Raw genomic sequence first — 19,708 nt, 5'->3', positions numbered from 1 at the left:
GGAATTCGTAGAACGAAAGCCCCCGACATCAATTGCTTGCCTGGAAATAAAGGAGCGTGGACAGATGGATGGATTGCATCTGTAGCTTTATTTACATCGGAAAACCCCAAAGAGCGATACGAAAACCCCAATTGCAAGAGCCAAAAGTTAAACGAACGATCCGCCTGATGGATGCTGGTCGAGACTTGAAAGAAACTCGTGTCACCCGCCAAAAAAAGAAGAAGAAAACTCGTGTTGGTGCTGGAGAAATGGTGGATGGATCACCGCGCGCCAAAGGAAGAGGAAACTGGTTTCCTCGGAGAATAATCCACGGCGAGAAGCGATGGAGCCAGGATTGCGTACCAGCAGAGGAAGGGAGGGCCTCGCTCGCTCGGTGCGCGGCGTCGCCGTGGGAAGAAGAAGAAGAATGCGAGGGATTTTTGGGGGAGGGGGAGAAGAATGGAAGGGACGACGAGAGGACTGATGAGGGTTTTCGGAGTTGCTCTGCGTGAGTGCGCGTCCAGGTTAAGTGGCGTTTTGAGGTGGGTTTTATTTTCTTTTTGCCGCGTTGGTAAGATGGTCTTTTTCCTTTTTTTAAATATATATATATATAAGTACAACGCACATGCTCGCATACACTCATCCTATGAACACATATGCGCTGCCCCTATGAGCACCTTCGAAATACTGAGCCGACACAACATCTTGAGATTGACGACTCATTACCACATACGCCTTTGTAGTGTGACATGAACATCTCCTCCCTCTGAACGAACATCACCAGAAATTCTGAAATAGACGCCTTGTTCACCATAGATGCCTTTGTAGTCGACATGAACATCTCCCTCCCCCTAACAAACATCACCGGAAATCCTGAAATAAATCAAAAAAATGCGAGCACCGGTTTACAGCAAGTGCTTTGGATTTACTGTTTTTCGGCAATTCACAAACAAGTTGCCATGTCCGCGAAACTTGAAATCTTGAACCAAACTCGAGTCATTTGCATGTGAGATGTTTTTCAAATTTCTTGAATGAGTGGAAAGTAATACTCCTCTTTACAAATATCTTATAAGTATTTCTTTATAGAGGGAGTACTTTGGAACAACCTACCAACTTTGCACAAGTTTCATATGGGCTCACATAGCCCCCTAGACTCTAAGATTCGCCGAGTGGATTTTACATTTAGCTGAAAAGCCAACACGACCAACGTTTTGCCGTGCAACTATTGGCAAACGAACAGCTATTTTCAGCCACCAATAGCAACAGCTAGAGTGGAATATAAGAAAGAGAAGAAAAAAAAAGGTGCATGATCATCTAAAATTGGTAAGGTGCACAACATCAGACTCCCTCAAAAATGGTGGTGCCTAAGCGGCCCTTATGCGCTAAGCGACGGCCAAACACCTCACCTAGGACATAAGCCAAAGCCTAGGCGGTGTATGTAAGAATTTGTCCACTCCACCGAGAAATCATGCCATATAGTACTGACAGGCCAATAATGTACTCGTTTGCATTTTATATATGCACATAATAGCCTAAATACATGCCTATCAAGTCAAAACTGTATGGCCGCCTAGGAACTTAGGCGCTAGGCGAAGGCCAACGCCTAGCACTTTATTGAACCTTGATCATATAACCAAAAAAGTCAGATAAGACCAGAACCATATGAACGTTGCTACACACATGACATTTCACGGACGATATACGCATATCCTACATCCATGCGAAAGACTAAACCGTAGAAAGCTGTTGGATTAGCCATCGTGTGAGTATCGTGACAACATATCGTGTGTGAAGTAGTTTCGGAACCATATTGCCTCTGATTACACGCAGGCAAAAGCATCAATACAAGGAACACTGATAAAGAAAGGTACAGAGACAGCAAACTGCCAAATGGCCAAAGATACAGAAGAGAAAAGATGAAAAGGGAAGAAGAAACCTGGAACCAGGATGTCATCAAGATATAAATATGGCATATATGCTCATGGTACTGATGTTTGTGAAGCTACATCAAAACTTCAGGAGTTACCGCATAGTTAAGACTGTCAAAACTCCACAGTGCATAAGGTACTCTCAGCATTAAAATTTTCTTAAATCCTGAACATAACAATAATTCTCTTATAGTTGGGACATTCTAACACAGAAGAGATGGAAAGAATAAATGTGGCATGCACTGATACATCTGCTGCGGTTGGGCCTTTGCGTTAGATGGACGCAATTAAAGGGAAAAAAAAATCTCAAGATGGTGAACTCTAATAGTGTAGGAATAGGATGACACCAGATATTCTCTCATGGGATTTCCAAATGGCAGCTCATGCTTTCATGGTCCAAATCGAAGTCTATGTCATTTCCGAGTTCCAACACAACAGTTCCAGCTAGAAAAAAAGGAGCTGTCCTAGATTACTGTACAGAAACAACTGGGAGTCGTACAATGAGAAGCTCCGGTGATACTAGATGTCTATGTCAGGAAACAAGCGTGTATTGATTGACCTTGAGTGCTTCTTCAAGATTGATACAGATTCCAATCCAGGCCAGGTTGCGAAAAAACTTCATAATCCGTTGGACCGTCTACAAAGCTATTTAACTGTCTGCATCTCTATTAACAAGGATGGCTGGAGGCAATCAATATACAAACAACGGTTAATAAAGATACAAACACAGCAAATTAACAAATATAAGAACACTGGTTAATAAAGATACGAAGACAGCAAATTAATTAATGGCCTAACATACAAATGAGAAAAGATGAGAAGGGGATAAACCTGGAACAGGGATGTCAAAATAACCAATGATGTATCACAATACACTTGTGGCACATCATGGCACTAAACTACTATGTTTGCGAAGATATATACAAACTTCAGAAATTACTGTGTAGTTTGACTTTGCAATTCTCACAGTTCATAAGGTAGCTCCCAGTGTTAAAAAACACTTAAACCCCAAGCATAACAGTAATACTCTTATAGAATATTCTAACGCAGCACGCACTGATATATATGCTATGGCCTATGGTTGGGGCTTTTTGCACTAGATGCAGGCAATTCCAAGAAAAAGTTTATGAAGATGATGAATTGATCATGTAGGATAATGCCTGATGCTTTGGCATGAAATTTAAGATAGACTGCTCATGCCTACATGACCTAAACTGAAGTGTTTGTCATTTCCAAAACAAACAGTTCCAGCTAGAAAAAAAAAGAGAGTTAATCTACATAACTGTACAAAAGAATGAGAGCTGTACAATGTGAAGCTCCAGTGATACTAGGCGACTTTGAAATGAAACAAGTGTATATTAACCTTGAATTTTTCCTTCAGGATTGATACAGATCCCAATCCAGGTCAGGTTGTGAAAAAACTCCATAATCTGTTGGACCGTCTACAAAGCTATTTAACTGTCTGTGTCTCTATTAACATGGATGGCTGGAAGCAATCGATATAAACACAATGGTTAATACAGAATTACAGATACAAACACAGCAAATTAACAAATATATCAACAATGGTTAATAAAGATACAAACACATCAAATTAACAAATATATGAACACTCGTTAATAAATATACAAACACGCAAACTAACTAATGGCCTCACATATGAATGAGAAAAGATGAGGAACAGGGATGTCAAAATAACAATGATATATCAGTACACTTGTTGCACGTCAGGTACTAAACTACTAATGTTTGTGAAGCTACATCAAAACTTCAGAAGTTTACAGTATAGTTTGACTACAATTCACAGTACATAAGATAGATTCCAGTGTTAGAGATCTCATAAATCCCAAACATAACAATAATCCTCTTACAGTTGGAACACTAATACAGAAAAGATGGAAAGAATAAATGTGGCATGCACTGATGTATCTGCTGCGGTTGGGGCTTTTTGCGTTAGATGGAGAATCTCAAGATGATGAACTGATCATGTATGATAATGCCTGATGTTTTTTCATGCAATTCAGATAGACAGCTCATGCCTACATGATCTAAATTGAAGTGTTTGTCATTTCCAAAACGAACAGACCGGCTAGAGAAAAAAGGAGTTAATCTACATCAACTATACAAAAGAACAAGAGATGTACAATGTGAAGCTCTGGTGATAGTAGATGACTTCGAAATGAAACAAGTGTGTATTGACCTTGAGTTTTCTTCAGGATTGATACAGATTCCAATCCAGGTCAGGTTGTGAAAAAACTTCATAATCCGTTGGACCGTCTACAAAGCTATTAACTGACTGCATCCCTTCTAACAAGGACGGCTGGAAGCGATCACTTCCAGACGGCAGCAACTTATAGAACACTAACAGCCCAAGAGTACATATAGCCTGCAGCTTCATGGAATCACCCTGGACTGCGAAGAAGAGCAACATAGCAGCAAGAAAGAAGATAACACAGAATTGCATGATGCACAGCACCCTATCCATCAGCTTCCCATCATTGCCTGCAGGAAATCCTCTGACTCTGTACACGAACAGGAAGTTGTACTTGTCCACAAGGTAACGGTAGCCAAAGTATACTGCACCGACAGGAACCACAAGCGGAGCGAACAGTGAGTAGATCATCGTGAGCGCGAATATTGTGATGTCAAATGCATAGTATTGTGCAAAGTCGAATTTCTGCTTTGGCATGTGGAAGCTCCGGTTTATTGGGTACATGGAAAGATCATGCCCCTCGAAACCATTCAGAATGTCACTGTCTTCTCTCTCAGACATTAGAGGCGATATCAGACCATTTGTTTCCTCGCCATTGTTCATAGATCTGTACTCCTCATTTTCTTCAGGGACCAACTGGACCATATCATTCTTTCTGAATTTCTTCAGTATATGCTTTATCCAAGGGATTGGAGCCAGCAGATCAAAAGATATTCCCAGAAAGGTGCATGTGATTAAGAACGCCAGGGAAGAAAGTGAAGATCTCGACAAGAATGATGGGCTCAGGTAATGTTCAATCTGCTTGCAATCTGCACTATCTAAGTAGCACCGTCCCATGCTAAGAATCCAACTTTCAAGTGACGATTCCACCAGCGCACGCAACAAAATGAGATTAACAAGGAAGAAGCAAACCATCTTCAGCAATGCAGCTCTCTGCTCCCCCGACACTGTCAGATGGAACTCAAACTTGGAGAAGTACGAGAGTACTGATGGGATGATAATATACATGCTCACGAAGATGAGGACATTGGGTAGAAACTGAAAGATTATTGTCCAGAACCAGCTTGAGCCTTGAAGCCAAACAATCCATGATTTGGCATTATCCATAGCCTCCACATTGATGATCCGTGCTGCGTTTTGCATTCCACTGAGTATTGACAAGGGCGAACTGAAGAACAGGAGCATTACAATGAGGCAGGTGTTGACCGCAATCCGCCGCAAGGCTAGCGAGGTCTTGTTCATCCCAAGATGATTCCAGTAGATATCTGATGCTGGTGGCGCCCTCTCCACTCTCCATCGGCTCCTCTCAAGCTGGAGCTCCATCACTGGGAAGAACCTGCCAATGGGTGTCTTCTTCCTTTCCATTCGGAAATCCCTCACAGCCTTGTTTGCCGTGTACACATCCTTGAACACAATGAAAGCTATGCCAGCACCAGGTGCACGGCCTTCCTTGTAATCCGACAGCCTGCTCCCAATCACGAGTTTCCTTGTCTGCAGCTTCCTTAGCCTCTCATCATCAGTAAACCCGAACCTCTGCGCGGCCATTGCCCACAGCTCTTTGCATCTCCTGACGAGCCAGTGGGCTTCCAACTGCCCTGATTCATCCTGCACAAACTCGTCAAACAGGCTGCGGGCGTCCATCTTGGCCTCCAGCCAGGAGATCTTGTTCCGGACCTTCCCCCACTCGTCGGCGAGGTACTCGAGCGTGCAGAGGTCGAAGGGCACAATGACGCGGTACACCTTGCCGGGGTACTTGTGCTCGAAGTACTCCTTGAGGGGGGCCTTGTCGGCGGCGAGCGCCCTGGGGATGCCCTGGATCATGATGGTGAAGACGGCGACGGAGCTGGAGTTGGGGTCGCTGGGGTTGCCGTTGCCGTCGCGGAAGCGGGTGATGCGGAGGGCGTCCTCCATGCGGGAGATGCCGAGGTGCGCGATGGCGACGACGGCGGCGGTGAGGAGGAGGTGGAGCCAGAGCAGCGGGGAGGCCCTGGGGATGTGGGAGATGGTGGTGGCGGCGAACTGGTCGGCGATGGCGGCGTCCCCGGCGAGCAGGTTGAGCGGGAGGGCGGCCGCGAAGGCGGCGGCGGAGACGGCGGCGAGGACGAGGAAGGAGGCGCGCTCGAAGAGGAGGAACTGGGCGGCGTCGGCGCCGCAGTGGAGCGCGATCTGCGGGGCCGTGGCGTGGTAGACGGCGAGCAGCTTGGCGGCGAGCGCGGAGGGCCCCGGGATGCGGCGGTGGTCGAAGCGGAGCTTGACGAGGAGGAAGAGGAGCACGCAGGAGGCGGCGCCCACCGCCGAGATGTTGACGAGGTACTGGATGCTCCCGTACCACGCCTCCGGCTCCCCGCCCGCCGCGTCCTCCGGCGACGGCGCGCCCGGGCCCATCGGGTCAACGGGGGCGGAAACCCTAGCTGGATTTCTCGCCGCGGATTACGCCGGCGGTGGAGATGCCTTGCCGGTTGCCGCCTCCGTTGGTTCGTGGACGGGGGTGGGGTGGGGTGGGGCTGGGCGAGATCCCGACGGGAGGGGACGACGGGCGGGCTTGCTTACCCGTGCCGACCCTACCCGCGCCGTGGTTTGAGTCGCTGCCGGGTGGGGACGGCGGGGAAACGTGTGGTTTTCCTTCTTGTGTTTTCCGGGAAACGGTGGACAAGTTAAAGAAATACTTCGAGGTTAAGGTGACTAGGACTCATGTTACTTGTGGCCCGCTAGTTAGTGAGTTTAGCTTTATTTAATTTAGTGGTGATGATATTTGGTTTGCTATTGTGTACTACTACTAGCTAGTACTTCCTCCGTTCCTAAATATTTGTCTTTTTAGAGATTTTAAAGGACTACCACATACGGATGTATATAGACATATTTTAGAGTGTAGATTCGCTCATTTTGCTCCGTATGTAGTCACTTGTTGAAATCTCTAGAGAGACAAATATTTAGGAACGGAGGAAGTACTAGTCAATGCGTACGTGCAATGCACGTTAATTTGGAAATATATTAAATGCATGCGGATATTAAGTAGGATATTATTTGCGTGTTATTATGTGATTAGCACTATATTTGGCATGAAATTAACTACACGCTAAACATGTTGAGCGCTCGACATTGAAGCAATCTAGGTCGTTGGATTGACATGATTTGATGGATGAGATTAATTGGATCTGCCCCTTTGGGTCTTTTTATATTGGTATAGATATAGATAATCAAAGGTTTGTTCCCAATAAAACTAGTAGGGTTTGTTGAAGTTGCTTTCGAAAGGAGGTTCTTGAATTTCATCTAGTTTCGCGGATGCTTATTCTTTTCTAATATAACAGGGAGATTATCACGTGTGATGATAACAAAAGTATTAAAACTTTATACCACCGGCATAAGCCACGGATGTGGTTTGGCTCCAGCAATTAAGCATATCGGCTAAGACATAGATCTATGTATCATATCAATGTCAGTTCATTAATAACATATATTACAAGAGGAGGTAACATACAGAATTACGTCAAGAAACCTAACGAGTGTAGACGTTACAGTGTTTGGCTCTGGAGGTGACACGGATGCTTGGAGTGCTTGGTGTCCACAGAATGTGATTGGAGGGTATCCCTTTGCATGTTGTGCACTTTAGGCATATGTTCGAACCAACTTTCTCAAGGAATAATATGGACAACCAGGTATCTTTTTATCAAGTAGCACAGAATTTTGGTTATTGTCGTGGTGTCCTTTGCAAAGGCTTTCACTATTGCAGTAGATGTTGTCACATAAACGAGTATACATGCCAAGTCACCTTTTGTTGCAAACATAGCGATGAGGTTCTTGGGGAAAGAACTCATGCGCCTTATGTGGGTGTGTTAGGCAACCTAATAATAACAGAAAGAGAGATTAGAACTCATATGTTGCATGCCTTGTAAAGGAAAAAACATGTGCTTTGACACTTCTTAATTTCAATTAGTTGTTTTGCAAGGTTGTGTTACTCATTCACCAGCCCATAGTTCTTTCGAGACATATATTTTTCATGAAAGTTATGTTACACCTAAAAAAGAGATAGCCACATGAATGTTGCCTCAAAGGGCTCCAAAGTAAATATTACCCAGAAAAGTGTACAGGTTCACATTGTATAGGAGAGGAAGTAATCACATTTTGTTTCCTTAAAATTTTATTGACCAAAAGGTCGTAAAATAAGAAAATCTTCTCATACGCAACTCCCACCAGTCAGGCATTTGCGTCAAAGAGCATGTTATTACTTGAGACACCAACTATGAACATGACAAAGGATCATACATATAAGTCGTCTAAAACTAAAATATGAGTCATCATAGAAAGGAAAAAAGGGGACAAGGCACTATGTTATAGTTATATTTTGATACTCAGTTAAGCATATTCGTTGATAAACATACACACCTGTTATATTAGGTGACAAACAAGAAATGCAAAGATATATATAATAATGTCAAACAAAAGAACATCTCGGGTGGCCAACTATATCATATGAGCGAGCAACCCACTCAGTTCAATCCACTATCTCTCTCTCTCCCTTCTCTCTATTTTGGGGGATACAATGGACTCCTCCATTCCCGTTAATGAAACTCAAGTTATACATTGCTTCTCCCGATAGAGCGTTAAGAAACATAAGAAAAGAGCACCGAACAACCATGAAGTCATGAACCACACATGTCAGCACGTTGAGTCGTTTTACCACAAAACCTATCCCTTCGACATGTTGGAGTCCACCCACACGCAAGATTACAGACCTCCTTGTCGCATTCCGCAACATTTCAACCGCCTTTTCCGCGGTACTTTTCGTGGCCTTTGGTTTCAGCAAATCGCTTGGCAGATACTAATTTTATAAATAACCCCCTACCAGGGTAAGGACTAAGGAGGAAGTTTATAACCATCCTTTCTGGTATTACTATTCGTGATGACTTCTGTTAGTCCATAAATTCACCCTCCTTCAGGCCTCCAATTTTGCTATCTTATAGAAAGTATAATGCTCCTATAAAAAAGGGAAATAAAAAGTCAGACAAATTAATTATCACAGATCTAGTGACTTTGAAATGACACCAACAAAATCAAATCTTTATCCAAATAAATATGCCTTTCGAAGCTTATCCGCCTCCTACAAAAAGAATCCGCAGATTGTGTCCGAAAGCCCCCGACCCGAAGCCGTAGAAATTGGCGGCCGGACGGACGGCCAAAATCATCATCACCCATTAAAAAAAAGATCTCAACGGTGGCATCCAACCATCCATCCGCGGACAGCAGAAGCCGACGCGCACGGCAGCAGCGCCAGACCACGCGAGCGCAGCCAAAGGAAGGAAAATGGCCACGGCCCTCTCCCTCGGCGGTGCCGGCGCCGGCGCCGGCGGGTGCCTCCTCCGCAGGCGCCCCGCGTCCTCCGTGGCCAGGTGCTGCGCCGCGCCCCGCCGCTCCCCCTCGCGCCGCCGGGCCCCGACGCGGCGCCTGGCCGCCTCGCGCGCGGACGACTCCTCGCCGGCGCCCTTCGAGATGACGGTGGAGGGCGCGCTCAAGCTGCTCGGCGTCGCTGAGGGCGCCTCCTTCGACGAGATCCTCCGCGCCAAGAAGGCCGTCGTCGCCTCCTGCAAGGACGACCCGGACGCCGTCGCCCAGGTCCCTCCCCCTCCCTCCCTTCCTCCCCCCGAACCTCTCCTCCACTCCATGCCGGCCCCTTTCCGCGCTCGCTTGATGCTCAACTGAATCCATCTTTAAAAGGATGCTTCGATTATCCCACAGCTTGCTAATTTAGGACGACAAAGCCGCCTCAATCATCAAATTGGTAATGCAAGAACGGCGATGTATGTTCACTTTTCAATATCCTGAAGCAAAATCAGGTTACAATCTACTTCCGTACATGGCGAAGAAAAGCGGAGACCTGATCATGATCAATTTGGGCAGATTGGTGCACAGTTGTTCCCATGTGATGAATCGAGGCTGTTAAAATACTCTACTTTTGGCATTAAGTGCGTTAGCTTATAGTGGTAGCACTATTTGTATATCCATGGACATGGGCCATGGTGGAGGTGATCATATATATTCATATCATATCATGTGCTGTCAACTTTGGACCAGTGACTTGGCTCGGCCCGTAGGAAGGGAAGGAGTGTAAATTTCTGTTCCTTCATTTCGACAAGTTACCACTGACTGCCCGGTTTTTCTACGCAATTCCGTGTGGATTTTTGTCCTTTGTAATAACCTTTCTTGTTCCAGCGAACTAGCTGTAATTTGTTCTTGTTTGCTTGTGCAAGTTGTCTTCCTGATAAGTACTCTTGCTTGCGCCCATGCCCAATCTTTCAACTGTCTGTTTCAAGGCAGAACTGGGACTCCTAAAAGAAACAATTGGATCATAAGTTGCTGGCAGCATCAATCATTGATGTTTTAACAGATTTTGTTGCACACAGCATCAAAGGCGTCCCGGATGCGATGTTTGACTCCGTGTCCTGTTTCATTCCAGGTCGAGGTTGCCTATGATATGCTGCTAATGCAGAGCTTATCACGGCGGAGGGCTGGCAAGGTTGTCGATAACAGCGTCCGCTACGCTGATGTGAAACCTGTCAAGACTGCAGGAACAGCGCCGCAATGGATGCAGTCAGCCATGAAGAACGTGCCTCTGACATTGGAGGCCCCAGCTTCGAGCAGCTTGGGCATCCAGTCATCCATTTATGGTGCACTGATGGTTTTCACATATGCGAGTGGAACCTCTACATCTTTACCATCAGCATACACTAGCCCTGATGTGCCTGGATTTATCCTAGCAACAGGGTTCGGCGCTTCATTGTATTTTCTGTCCAAGAAAAACATGAACTTAGGTAAATTCTTCCACCACTTTGTTATCGCTATTTGCTATAATATCTACTCTGATGCTCCTCTACATTTAGTACGGTTCGAACATGTTTTTAGTTTCTGTTCAACACTCTCTGTCTCTGGCTTTGGCATTAAAAACATGGAAACACTACTACAAACTACTCCCTCTGTAAACTAATATAAGACTTTTTAGATCACTACTTTAGAGGTAAACTAATATAAGACTTTTTAGATCACTACTTTAGTGATCTAAAAAGCCTTATATTAGTTTACAGAGGTAGTTGTTTTGAAGCTACAATACAACCTATATCACCAGTGGTGTCGGCTTGTTCTGCTCACCTGGGGGCATTATTTAGTTAATATAAAGCATCTAGTGTTGTTATATCTGTAGCCTTAACTGTTATCTTGCCTTTAGAAGCAGTATTGTCATGGTAGTTTTCTTAGTAGCTGATTTTCTTCCTTATATATTTGCTCAGTTTACTTTCAGTGAAAGAACAACATTAGAAGCATGGAATGAAACATGCAATCAAAAAAAAAGGACAGAATAAAGCAAATAAGAGGTACTTGTATGCTAAGAAAGGACCCTGCTCCAGTGCCAATTAATCCGTGTTGGCTGTAAGGATGAGTAGTAGAGATTACTTGCAGTGCATGAACTCATATTGGCTAAAGGGGTGGTTGGTATTGTTGTTATAGACTCATAGTTCGATGCTTGTACGTCTCTTGCACATCAGCTTTTTAGACTAGGTCAGCAGTTTCCCAAGATTGCATGGTTGTCGTGTAGTGCGCGCCTTGGCATTGTATTGCATGCCTTTTAGACTAGGTCAACAGTTTCCCAAGATTGCATTGTTGTCGTATAGTGCGCGCCTTGGCATTGTATTGCATATGGACTATCTTACAGTCTTTAGGTGAAACCTGGTTCAAAGAGATCAGTACCGTGCAGTGCTGAAAGTCTCTGCGAACTTCTAAGGGATACATTGTGAAGCAAATCCAGTTATTCAGCTATTGTAGCAACAATCGAATTGTGTCCCTGTGCACACTTTTTGAGTGAAAACATAACATGTCAAAACATACCATGCAGCAATTTTACTCTTGGTTGTCCTGTCTACAAAGTTGCTAGTGAATAAACATGTTTGGATCTGGCTGGCTGGCATAAGTCCACAAACCTCCAACCGGCTTTTGTGTTTGTATCGCACATGGACTATATTTTGTAGTCTTTAGGTGAAAATTACACTTGGTTCAAAGAGACAAATGCTCAGCGGTGCTGAAAGTTCTGTGCGAACTTCAAAGAGATACATTGTCAATCAAATTCAGCTATTGTAGCAACAAACAATTTTATTCTGTACACGCTTCTTGAGTGAGAAGATAACATGACAAAACAGCGATTTGTTCCTTCAGAGTAGATCTGAAGATAAGAGCGTTAGAGATCCACAATCCTATATGATTGTAGGTTATATTCTCTCATGGTCTCGTGTGATTATGGGATTGTTGTCATAGTTCAATGCTTGTATGTCTCATGCAACATCACCTTTTTAGTTTAGGTCAGCGGTTTCCCAAGATTACATTGTTGTCGTGTAGTGCGTTGCTTCACATTGTATTGCATGTGGACTAGCTTTAGGATTTAGGTGAAAAGAAAAAAAAACTTGGTTCAAAGAGATAGATGTTGTGTGGTGCTGAAAGTTTTGTGTGAACTTCAGAGAAATATACTGCAGGCAAATTCAGTTATTCAGCTGTTGTAGCAACAACCGAAACTGTGTCCTGTACACACTTTTTGAGTGAAAACATAACATTGTCAAACCAGTGATCTGTTACTTGAGAGTAGTACATCTGAAGATAAAAAAGCCCATGGATCCACGATCATACACGGTTGTAGGGTTATAATCTCGCGTATGATTATTTAATTTGACTTGCCATATGGAGCTATTTTATCTCTTTACTACCTTCGGTCTTGGATATGCTGTCTTTAAAGTTGCTAGTGAATAAATGCGTATGGATCTATCTGGCTGACACAAGTCCACAAACCTCCAACCTGCTTTTGTGTTTGTTATGGCACTGCTTAATTGTGGGAGGAAACCTTGCCCAATGTCATGTACATTGATCACTGCTGCTCTTGTGCCAACCTTCCTGCTTCGATTTGGAACGAAATGAATGCCTCTGTGGTCCTTGTTCATGCAGGTAAGGCCGCATTGATCACCGTCGGGGGGCTGGCAGTCGGTGCGACGGTCGGGTCCGGCGTGGAGAGCTGGCTGCAGGTTGACATTGTGCCCTTCCTGGGCATCCACTCCCCTGCGGTCGTCGTCACCGAATTCATTCTCTTCTCGCAATTGTTGGTGTCGCTGTTCGTTAGGTAGGGTCTGTGGGCAAGCTAAGCTGTCAGCTGGCCTGTAACTGACTGAAAAATGGTGCATCTTTTCCCCAGAAGATGCAAAAAGCAGCTGTGTATAGCAAAAACAGTACTACAGCGGGGATCTAAGTCCCTTGTACTTCAATCATCACTTGTATCTAGCCTTTTCTCCGTTGTCCGCCCCGATTTCATTTGTCGGTTTCTTCTTCGCCCTTGTTTGGAAATTGTGGTGTGGACTGTGAAGTTTGTTTTCGATAAAGGGCACTTTATTACTTAAAAGGTTTAAGCATTACACCTGGCCTCTGCATAACTGAGATGCACACGGCCAAAACCAAGTCCAAGTTCCAAGAAAATCAAAAAGGCAGGATACAAGTAATCATGTGAAGACTATATAATGCCCGAGACTCTGAAGTTTGTACTTACTCACAAACCACATCATGAATCCTAGGATGAAAACTGGGCCTTGCATTGAGCTTTGCATGCAGCTGAAGGTTTTCAGTATGTGGATCAGTAAGATTCAAGGGAGAACAACTTGCGAAGATTCCGATCGTCGAATTTCAGGCGAAGTCGGATGGCACCCAGATTTTGTTTCTCAAATTTCAACCTGTGAAATTTATGAAGAACTTGCTCTGTTGCGTTGTTTCTATCTGTGAAACGACAAGCTGCTTGTCAGCTAATTTAATCTACCGCCACTCCAGTAAAAATCAAAGCCCCATGACCATGAGAGGAACAATTGGGCCCTTTGATGCCCATGCTATGGGTGTGATCCAAGCTATCTAGTCCAGACCTAATTCCTGTTGGATGAGTGTCCCAACTGGCAACCTGATCAAGTTCAAGGCACCGCACCACACGTGCCCCCCCAGGGCCAGAATCCGCGTTGATATCCTTCTCATGTGATCATGTCGGCACCAAACCATTGGCCTACCTTGCTCACCCAGATACACACACAGGCCAAGTTCATCCGATTTCATAATGAATCTGCTGCAAAATAATTGGAGGCACCCCTTGACCTAACAGAGTCATCAGTCAAGCCAGGCACCCGGTTTTCGACGGCGAAAACAAGAGATGGAAGAACACGGACTATTGCGAAAAGAGACGGCGATGTTCCGGACAAATTTACAGCCACCTTGTCCTCCTCCCTCATTGGAGAAGAGAAAAAAGGATAGATAAAAGAACAAAGGGGAGGAGGATTGCGTCGCCACGGAATGGCGGTGATCTAACCTTATACCTTGCTATCAGTACGCTAATTTAATTACCCGGGTGGAGCCTGAGCAGTTTCACAGCAGCAGGAAGCACTCTCTCTGCAGATGCTCCCATCATAGAGTTTCTCTTCATCGGCGCGGCGGTTTCTTCTTCTTCTCCTTCAGTAGGTGCTGCTCACCATGGCGGGGGCCGAGAAAGGCGCGAGGGAGTTGGCGGGGACGCTCACGCCGCCCCCTCGGACCGACACCGACGGGCTCTTGCTCCACCCCGCCCTGCTCACGGCGCTCGCGTCCAGGAACACCACGACCACCGTTATGTCGTCGTGGAAATGCCGCCGCACCCCGCGCTCGATCTTCTTCAGGTCCGAGTACCTCATCTCCCTCTTCTTGGCCGCCTCTTGCATCGCGGCTTTCACTAGCTTTCGAGCGATCCCCTGGCGAAAAAGAAATTGCATAATTTTCAGGAATGGGTGAAAATGATCGCATGCCAGAAGTAGGCTTGATTTTGATAATACAGCAGCCTAGGGATGACATGCAACTTGAGGTTTTTTTTAACGGTATGTTGCTTGAAATGCCACTTGGAGCTTAAAATAGGAAAACAACTTTAAGTGGAGAAGTGGTAAATGCTCCCTGCCAATTGAAAGCACAAGCATCCCCATCAAGTGCATAACTCAGATTATACTTGCTTGAAATAACGCCTAGAGTTTAAAATGGCAAAAAAACTTTGAGTAGAGAAGGGGTAACATACTCTCTACTAGTAAGTGATTGAAAACACAAGCATCCAGATAAAGTGCAGAATTTAGGCTACACTTGCTTGAAATAGCAAAACAACTTTTAGTCCCACCCACGCAAACAAATAAAGGCATTAAGAATATGCATATATTTCCTACATGCTGCTCATATATCTGATGAATTGGATGGGTACTGAGCGTCGAAAGGAATTTTGGATTTGAATCATGGAAACTTTTTCTTTAGGGATGAAATCCATAGAAACCGGAGAGTAGGAGAAGAACACATACATTACGAGGGTTACTTTGGACAAGGTCAACTGCTTCCTGATTGCTGAGGTGCTCCCATAGCCCGTCGGAAGCAAATATAACAAACTGATCACTCGGTTGTATTTGGTGAACAGCAATCGCAGGTTCAGAACTAAGAATTGGCTTCTTGAAGGTTTCCCGGAGCCGAAACTTGCTATGTAGAGGTGATCTGTTATACTCGGGTCTTTTCAGATATACATCTCCGATAGATCTTGAGATCTGCAGAATATCATCTCACCTCATAAGTTACAATTGAAGAAAAACAGTAGTAGAGCACCCCCAACTGTATGTATACCAGTATATATAATCCAGAAGAGAAAATTTACAGGAGCCTATAGACTGTTGTGTACACAAAGTAATAATATGTCATGACGAAAATCCCGAGTTGCAGTAACTAATGGTGTTGATTAGCTCAAAAGTTAAGTGTGAAAATGACGATAACCATGGGTGACTGTAGAATGCATCACTTCCTCCTGCCTCTTGCTGGCACGCTTCCGTTATACAGAAAGCATGAACATCAATCTAGCATAGTCATATGGGAGGACAAGAGGCCCCAGTCAAAAAGATGGCAATTATGCAGCACCAAATCTTACCACACATTTATTTTTAGATATACGAAAAGCATGTTACATTATGTTGATGCAACCATATTTAGTGCAGGCACTTTAGCTCTGAGAACGATTGACTTACCTAATACCTAACTTGAAACAAACAGCGCAGACGCAAAAGTAATTATCCATACTCCGGAACGGAAAAAAAAGTGGAATTGCGATGAGATGGACAGATGATGTCACTGCCGCGAAGACTTCTAACAACAAATTAATAATTATCTAGGCAGGTCTAAATCTGAGAGTGATCTTATGCGCCTCACAGTACAGAATTTCGGTTACCTGGATGAGGCCCTTCACACGCCAAACGTTGTGTTTCAGAACCACAATTTGTGGATCATGAGGGTGTGATGACTGTAGCTCCTGCCTAACTTCCTCGTAGCACGCGTTGTGCTCTGCCGATAACTGCATGGCCACAACCTGACCGGTCGCCTTGACAAGCCTTCCCAGAACCGCACGCGAGTCGCCGGCGTTTGCGATGTAGAGAGTCCCGGAGCAAATTACGCCGACGAGGCAACAAGAGCCCACTGCTGCGATCTGAGGCTTCACAGACCATTCCTTGCTGACCACAGAAAGGAAGCCGTCCTCGGTTGCTTGGAAGGCTTTCCGGATCACATCGGCCGACATGCACTTGTGCTCGGTTGCAAATCCTGAAAAAGGAGATTGTTTATCATGCACTGACACTAACAAGGCTAACAATGAGTAAGAAACAGCCCCCAGAAAAAGAAAACAATTAAGTATAACAGAACAATGTCAGCATCAACAGAAGACATAAGCAGCTAGAAGAAGAGATGAATTTATTCTTTGTGAGATATAATACTAGCTCACTGCCGGTGACCACGCCATGTGTGATGCAAGCTTAGAAATAAGTCTACTGAACCTGCAATATTTTGCTCATCTTCTGATGTTACAGCAATGAGTACCAAACTATCACAGCCCTTCATTTTTTTATGAGAAAAATCAGTATGATTATATCGCAATCATGCTCGCAAAAATTGCAAAGCATGAACATCATAAGTTGGCAATTGATGATTTCATCATCAGTGGCGCCTCCCAAACTTAAAAAGAAATTAGCAGATGGGGATTTTTCTTGAGATGGGGCTTACTTCTGAGATGGTGGAACATGTTGTCATTGATGAAGCGGGAGGTCTCCGGGCCGCCGTGGCCGTCATAGACGCCGACGAAGGTGCCCTGCGGGCCGGGGTCGGCCATGGAGAGCGAGCCGGACTCGACCTGGCTCTGGTCCTCCAGCAGGTTGTTGGCCTGCACCACCGCCATGGAGAAGTCGCCGGTGGCCGCCTGCCCGGCGTCCTTGTACCACAGCAGCCCGTCCTGGCGGCCGGCGGCGTCGGAGCCCTTCTTGCCCCGCCGCCCGGCCCGGGACCGCGCGCCCCAGCACGACCTGAAGTAGTCCATCACCGCCGCCATCACGCCCTCCCCCCGCAGCTCCTCGCCGGCATCCCCGCCGGCCTCCCTATCTCCACCGCCTGCAACCAAACGGAATCATCAGTACTGCGGGTCAAGATCAAAAATTCCCCTCAGCAACCGGATCGCGGCCAAGGATCGATCAATCAATCAATCAACCAAGAAACCGCGTCAATCCCTGGCACCCAGAATCGCCCGGCGCAGAGCGCTGAATCAGATCGAGAGAAAGAAAGACGCAAGGCCTCTCACCTTTTTTCCCCTCTCTGTGTCCAAGTCCAAGAACTCCCCGCCGGGTTCGTGCTTGGATTCTTGGAATCTACTCAGATCTGGCGCGGGCGGCCACGAGCTTGCGCGCACGAACAGCGAGGATTGGGCGGACTGGACCGGCGGCCGCGCTCCGGGATCAAAGAGAATCAACCAGCCAAGCAAGCAAGGAGCTTGACAAAAAGAAAAGGAAAAATTCTCCCCCGTTCCTCCTCACCGTAGCTAGCTAGCTAGCTATATGTGATGTGCCCAATCTCTGGAACACTCGCTGGAAGTGGAAGGAATAGCTCAGAGGCAGTGCTCTCTCTCTCTCTCTCGATTCTCTTCTGAAGCCACACCCAACCCAACCCCAGCCTACTACTGCTAGTACGCAGGTGAGCGAGCTGAGGCAGGAGACCGAGGGGACAGAGAAGCCATTAAAAGAAGAGCAAGAGGGGGGAGAGGGGGGAGGTCAGGGCCAGCAAGGCAGGGATGGGCTCCTACCAATCCTGATTGTTGTGACTGGTTTGTGGTGGTGTGGACTGCTGCTGGCTGCAGGTGCAGGGCTATGTGTGCTCCCTCGACCTCGCTCGAGTCAGTTCAGCTCCCCTTCTTCCTCACTCCCGCCTCGCCTCACCTCAACCTGCCATGAGTGAAAACTGAAACCTGAAAAGAAAGAGAGCATCTTTTTATAGCGGTGGCGGCCGTCTCTGTTTGCAGAAAATGATGGCCGTCTAACTTAATCCTCCTCATCACTGCTACTACTAGTAGTAATTGATTTGCATTGAATTGGCACCACCTGTTTTGAAATCCCCCTTCCCACTGCTGTTTGTCATTGGTGGTTTGCTGCTATAGTCCAATCTTCTCTTGAATTGGTTTGATTTGAATTGAGCTGAATCAATCAGCTTTGGATTCCCTAATAGACTATAGTTATAGTTACTGCTCCCTCCGTCCCATAATGTAAGACATTTTTTGACATTGATGTACTTCACAAAGTTCACACACATGTGCATGTTTCCATGTGCCTGTGGCGGAAAAAAGGAAAAGGGGATGGATGCATGTTTCCATGGGGATCTTGAAGGTCAAAGGGGTGCATATGTGCTGCTAACTCATCAAACCAAATCTATAGCCTGGAAAAAAAAGGCCGCCCCTCACTCACTCACATGCATGCACCCATTAAAAAGGTCAAAGGAACACTTTTTTTTCCTGCTCCTCCTCCTCCTTCTTGTTCTTATTTCTTCATTATTATTGTGGACGGACTGTTTTGTCACGGTTGAACTGCTATTTGAGAGAGAATATTTATGACCAAGACTTTGATTAACCATGGGGCAGCAGGCTGCGAGTTTAGACGGAGGACGTAGCTGGCCATGGCGATCGTGGGGACTGAACCAGGATGTGCTGGCCGTGATGGGTCGCACCAGGTTGTGCGGTCCTTGTTTCCTTCACTCGTTTTTTGGTGCCATGCGATTACCCAACTGCTGGAAAAGATGGTCAGAATCATCTGCAAATGAGTCGTCTATTTCCAAGTCGCCTGAAAATTAGCCGAGCGCTCTACGGTCACCAATGGCGGATCCTGGATTTATCGCTGTGGGACAACATTGCAATGGCTAGAAAAAATATATATAGACTACGCTACACCAAAATTAGTATGATGAACAAACGTTGCACTAGTAAAATAGATTTTGAAAATTGTTCGTGGGGGCCATGGTCCCCTGACCCACCCCTAGATCCGCCACTTGGCGGTCATGCCAACTGCGTGATTACTTGCTCCATTCAGTTTTCCTTTCTTTCTTTTTAGGGAATTTCCCGAGGTTCGAGAGCCAACCTCGGTCTACTTAAACGCTTGCCGCTTGTTGGACACGTGTTGCTTTTAGTGATTGTTTCTGCCCCTGCCCTGACATGCATTTCTGCCGATCATAACTACTTGATCGG

At 45.7% G+C, this 19,708-nt stretch overlaps 3 protein-coding genes across 5 annotated transcripts; 1 reads left to right on the top strand and 2 right to left on the bottom strand.

Moving 5' to 3' along the window:
* Positions 1-2,260: 2,260 nt before the first annotated feature.
* On the bottom strand, positions 2,261-6,644 carry LOC123098929 (CSC1-like protein At4g35870). 2 transcript variants are annotated; one of them, XR_006448041.1, is made up of 3 exons: positions 4,108-6,643; positions 3,271-3,393; positions 2,261-2,588 (listed from the first exon to the last, which is right to left on the bottom strand). XR_006448041.1 is itself a non-coding variant. In XM_044521002.1 (2 exons), exon 1 carries the CDS (start codon positions 6,502-6,504, stop codon positions 4,120-4,122), a length of 2,385 nt encoding a protein of 794 aa, XP_044376937.1. In that variant the 5' UTR covers positions 6,505-6,644; the 3' UTR covers positions 2,261-2,588; positions 4,108-4,119. The 2 variants fall into 2 exon arrangements, 1 of the variants encoding a protein (XP_044376937.1); XM_044521002.1 differs by lacking the exon at positions 3,271-3,393 and having other exon boundaries at positions 4,108-6,644.
* A 2,647-nt stretch (positions 6,645-9,291) lies between these two features.
* Positions 9,292-13,452, top strand: LOC123098928 (protein CHAPERONE-LIKE PROTEIN OF POR1, chloroplastic). The gene is made up of 3 exons (XM_044521001.1): positions 9,292-9,729; positions 10,571-10,925; positions 13,093-13,452. The coding sequence occupies exons 1-3, from the start codon at positions 9,421-9,423 to the stop codon at positions 13,266-13,268; spliced, it is 840 nt and encodes a 279-aa protein (XP_044376936.1). The 5' UTR covers positions 9,292-9,420; the 3' UTR covers positions 13,269-13,452.
* Positions 13,453-14,327: 875 nt separating this feature from the next.
* On the bottom strand, positions 14,328-18,582 carry LOC123098926 (probable protein phosphatase 2C 28). Of its 2 annotated transcripts, none has more exons than XM_044521000.1 (5): positions 18,281-18,582; positions 17,215-17,595; positions 16,391-16,758; positions 15,483-15,719; positions 14,328-14,897 (listed from the first exon to the last, which is right to left on the bottom strand). In XM_044521000.1, exons 2-5 carry the CDS (start codon positions 17,534-17,536, stop codon positions 14,625-14,627), a joined length of 1,200 nt encoding a protein of 399 aa, XP_044376935.1. In that variant the 5' UTR covers positions 17,537-17,595; positions 18,281-18,582; the 3' UTR covers positions 14,328-14,624. The 2 variants fall into 2 exon arrangements, with proteins under 2 accessions (XP_044376935.1, XP_044376934.1); XM_044520999.1 differs by having other exon boundaries at positions 17,783-18,434.
* Between the last annotated feature and the right edge of the window lie 1,126 nt (positions 18,583-19,708).

Source organism: Triticum aestivum, chromosome 4D (assembly GCF_018294505.1).
Source record: "Triticum aestivum cultivar Chinese Spring chromosome 4D, IWGSC CS RefSeq v2.1, whole genome shotgun sequence".
Lineage (NCBI taxonomy): Eukaryota > Viridiplantae > Streptophyta > Magnoliopsida > Poales > Poaceae > Triticum > Triticum aestivum.
The sequence above is the reverse complement of the archived record's forward strand: the minus strand, read 5'-3'. Positions and strand labels throughout refer to the sequence as shown.